The 3,473-nt window shown below is 49.9% G+C and overlaps 1 protein-coding gene across 1 annotated transcript; it reads left to right on the forward strand.

Moving 5' to 3' along the window:
* The first annotated feature begins 603 nt into the window (after positions 1-603).
* On the forward strand, positions 604-2,690 carry LOC149810194 (protein YCF54, chloroplastic-like). Its single transcript, XM_089994392.1, has 3 exons — positions 604-691; positions 1,424-1,653; positions 2,394-2,690. The coding sequence occupies exons 2-3, from the start codon at positions 1,457-1,459 to the stop codon at positions 2,581-2,583; spliced, it is 387 nt and encodes a 128-aa protein (XP_089850518.1). The 5' UTR covers positions 604-691; positions 1,424-1,456; the 3' UTR covers positions 2,584-2,690.
* The last annotated feature ends 783 nt before the right edge of the window (positions 2,691-3,473 follow it).

A 3,473-nucleotide genomic window follows, 5' to 3' on the forward strand; every position in this document is an offset into this window, starting at 1 on the left:
GAGAATCGAGAGTGATGCGTCTTGCTGAATGTTTCCTCGTAGCCCATGCGCATGAAGGAACAAAGACAGCTTGCCGTGTCGAGAACAAACTTCTCATTTGTGGAAATGTGCACGATGATAACTTCGATAACTTGTGTGAGATGCATTGCCGATTCTGGACAAGCGTAAGGATTTTGTGTTGAGTGGATGATAGAAAAGTCGGCAAGTAGTCCGTGTCCGTTACTCGTATCATCTGCCAAGCTCTTTATTCTTCGGTCGAGAGTCTCCACTGAGTCCATCAACATAGCATTTTACGACACTAAGTACCAGCCCATGACGTCAGGTATCTTGATCTGATCCGAGTCATAAAAGGACAAGACCTACAACCAGGGGGCAAAGAAAATCCGAGATGGAGAGCCCGTACACGCTGCAGCTGAAGCATACAAAATCCTACCCCTATGCAGCCCTTTCGTGTCTCTATGTAGTCAACCCGTGTTCACTGTAGCAGAATACATATTCGTTGCGTTGAAAAGCAGCCAGAATGTCGCGCATGACATCGACTGTTTCCCTGGGTGCCAGTCGCCCGGCCGCCTTCCAACCCCGCAAATATTCTCAAAATAAGTTTTTGGCACAGGCTCGACCCAAATTCAATGTTGTGGCGCGTGTCGCGGCTTCGGAAGCCGTGTCAAGCGAGGCGTCCACATCAAGCAAAGTGCGCACTATCTCGAGCTTGTTACTTTGCCCACCCTTTCATGCAATTTGTCACGGAGAACATGAGGACTGCTCTCAATTTAATGTGAATGTGCTTGTGAACTTGGCTGGATTACTTGTGCAGGAGGTTCCGCACTGACCGTACCGTATCTGCTCGTATCAGGAACAGTGTCTTAGTGGCTTGTCAATCACCGTGCTCACCCATGCGGACGAATGTAGTATTTGCGGGCGTTCGCTACTACGTAACGCATGCACTCTCATGAACAATGTCCCTTCATCCGTCCGTTCTGCATCGTGAGCACAAGCCCGGGTACCCTAGCTTGTACCCTAGCAGCACGGGTACCCCCACAAACATCCGCAGCTGACGCGCCTGTAGATCACAATCGCACATACGCACGTTACTGGAAACACAATGAAAGTTAATATCATGTTCGCAGCCCTCTCATGTATGTAGATTTCATGTCAAGCTGCCAGCATCCCACCGCGATCAGCTAGGGTATCCACGGCTGTGGCAATGTGAATGTGCCCACGCAGGTCTCAAAGTCTGCCGATACTGCATATACAATTGTTCACAACGCAATCTAAGCATCATTGGTACTCCTGCTGCTATTGCTGGTAGGCTTTTGTGTGTAAGTAGCTGTCAATTCCACGTGGAGATTTTGATGGCTGCTGCCATCATGAAAGGCGGAGCGGAAGCAGTCAGCAATCATTGACAGGAGATGCGTGCGTGCAGACATGGTATGCATGCGTAGCCAACGCCCAGTTCATGCTGAACGACATTCAGAACGAGTCCTTTGCGGAGCAGCTAAGAGAGAAGACTCGCCACTATAAAGATAACAATAAGGAGTTGGACTTTTTCCTTGTATGTGAGCCGGAGTGGCTAGACAAGCAGCACCCAGAAGCTGCCAAGAAGATTGGCCGGCCATGTGTTGCACTGATTGGACAGGACAAAACCTGGATAACGTGCGACTCTGATTCTTACTACTAACAAAAAAAGGCAGGAATATATGTTTCCAGATTGCCCGTTGTACGGCCACTTCTGCCATGGAGTGTGCGGGATATTCTGTAAACGTTTTCAGGCACGGGCCAATCTCAGTCAGGCAGCTCACTCTTGTGGCTGTGTAACCCTAGACACACTCACATCTAAGCATGTCCCAGAAAAGGTCAAGAACAACCTTTCTTCCTATTCTGCACACGGAAGCCTCTTCATGCAAGAGCAAGCATGATGTGCTGAGTTTTGATCTGACTCGTTATTCCCCACATGATGTTCACAAATGGTACATACTCAAGGCACATGATGACACAAGAACAGGTAATACCTTGGCTAAGTGACCACCAGTCATTAGCTGGCATGGTAACTCTCGTCTATGGGATTTTCCTGCACCAATGCCGCCATAATGGCGCCAGCCCCATGTGATGGATGGCTTTTTGGTGATGAAGGCAGAGCACTGTTGCCAATATTGACTGGTAGGGGATCAAGGCAGAGTCCTGCTGCCAATATTGAGTGGTAGGGGACCAATCACCTATCCATGACTGCAACAACTCATTATAGGGTACCTTGGACTGGCCCAGTCTATGGGGCATTGTTTGGGGGGAAAGCAAAGTCCAGGCAATGCCCACATCTGTGCATATCCACTGCATTGTTGTTTTCTCACCTTGGGCATACCCCAGGCTTGTTGGCTGATGGGAGCGAGTGCTTGCAGATTCATGAAGCTCCGATTGGACCGTGTGAAGATGCTGGAGGTGACAGGAACAAAGGAGGAAGTCACCAAGTGCGGGGCTCCAGTGCCAAACTTTGAGAGGCTGGACAAGCAGAAAGGATGGGTGGCTCCCTATCCACCATATGCCCCTGGATGGTGGAATGTTTTCATGCCTGGACGGGCTGATGCATGAATGAACAACCTGTGTGTTGAGGTTCTCATGCCCAATCGCACCCTGCATTTTTCTCTTACTCGTGAAATTCCAAGCGACCACTTGCTTAACCTGGTGGCAAGGGAAGTTGACTGGGGCAAAACGGGTCACTTTTAGTGATCATACCTCAGGTTTGATATCATCCCTTGTTTGCATATGAGCACTAATCCGCTGCTGCACAACCATGCATACTGGCAGGCGTTGCATGTGTGTTTGGTCGTGTAGCTTTTTTTGTGCATGCACACTCAGCTCGACACAACAGTTTGGGCAGCACTCCAGTGGTTGTAAACGGAGGTGATTCATAGAAGGTTGCTGAGGATGCGCGCGCTTGGAAACTGTATGTCAGCACGTACCGTTTTAGTACCGATGATGTTACGATGGTCCCTGCTCCCATGAATTCCATGTACTTCACGCTCGGTTCCAGTGGCTTCTGCAGAAGACCATGTTTGTCCCTGTAGAGCTGGAGCTCCGGTGGACTTCGCACTGCCATGGAAGTGCAGAACTCGTGGTGGTTCTGGGTTCTGCACAATGGGAAGACTACCGTAGTATATTCAATTACAAGAGAGACAGAATCACCATAGCTCAGGCCGCAACAAAGAATCCAACACACACTTGCAACCGTAGTTTATTCAATTACACAGAGAGACAGAATCACCATGGCTCAAAACAATGAACCTCCAGGTACCCCCAATGGGCCCAGCGTGACACGTGACCACCCTTATGTCTAATATACGACGGTACCAGAACGCCGTTCCCAATGGTTACGCCTTCGTCCCGTTGTCGCACGAGTCTTACGGTCGCTTGGGCAAGCCGGCCACACAGCTGCTCAAGGTCTTGGCCACCGCGGCGAGCGCCGCTGGGGTTGTGTTCAA

The sequence above is a fragment of the Nuphar pumila genome, unplaced genomic scaffold (genome assembly GCF_984573655.1).
Source record: "Nuphar pumila unplaced genomic scaffold, dmNupPumi1.hap1.1 HAP1_SCAFFOLD_480, whole genome shotgun sequence".
Lineage (NCBI taxonomy): Eukaryota > Viridiplantae > Streptophyta > Magnoliopsida > Nymphaeales > Nymphaeaceae > Nuphar > Nuphar pumila.

Coding starts and splice junctions, on each gene's coding strand:
- LOC149810194 (XM_089994392.1), top strand. CDS start 1,457: ATGCTGAACGACATTCAGAACGAGTCCTTTGCGGAGCAGCTAAGAGAG. Junction 1,654..2,393: donor CAGGACAAAACCTGGATAAC/GTGCGACTCTGA, acceptor GAGTGCTTGCAG/ATTCATGAAGCTCCGATTGG.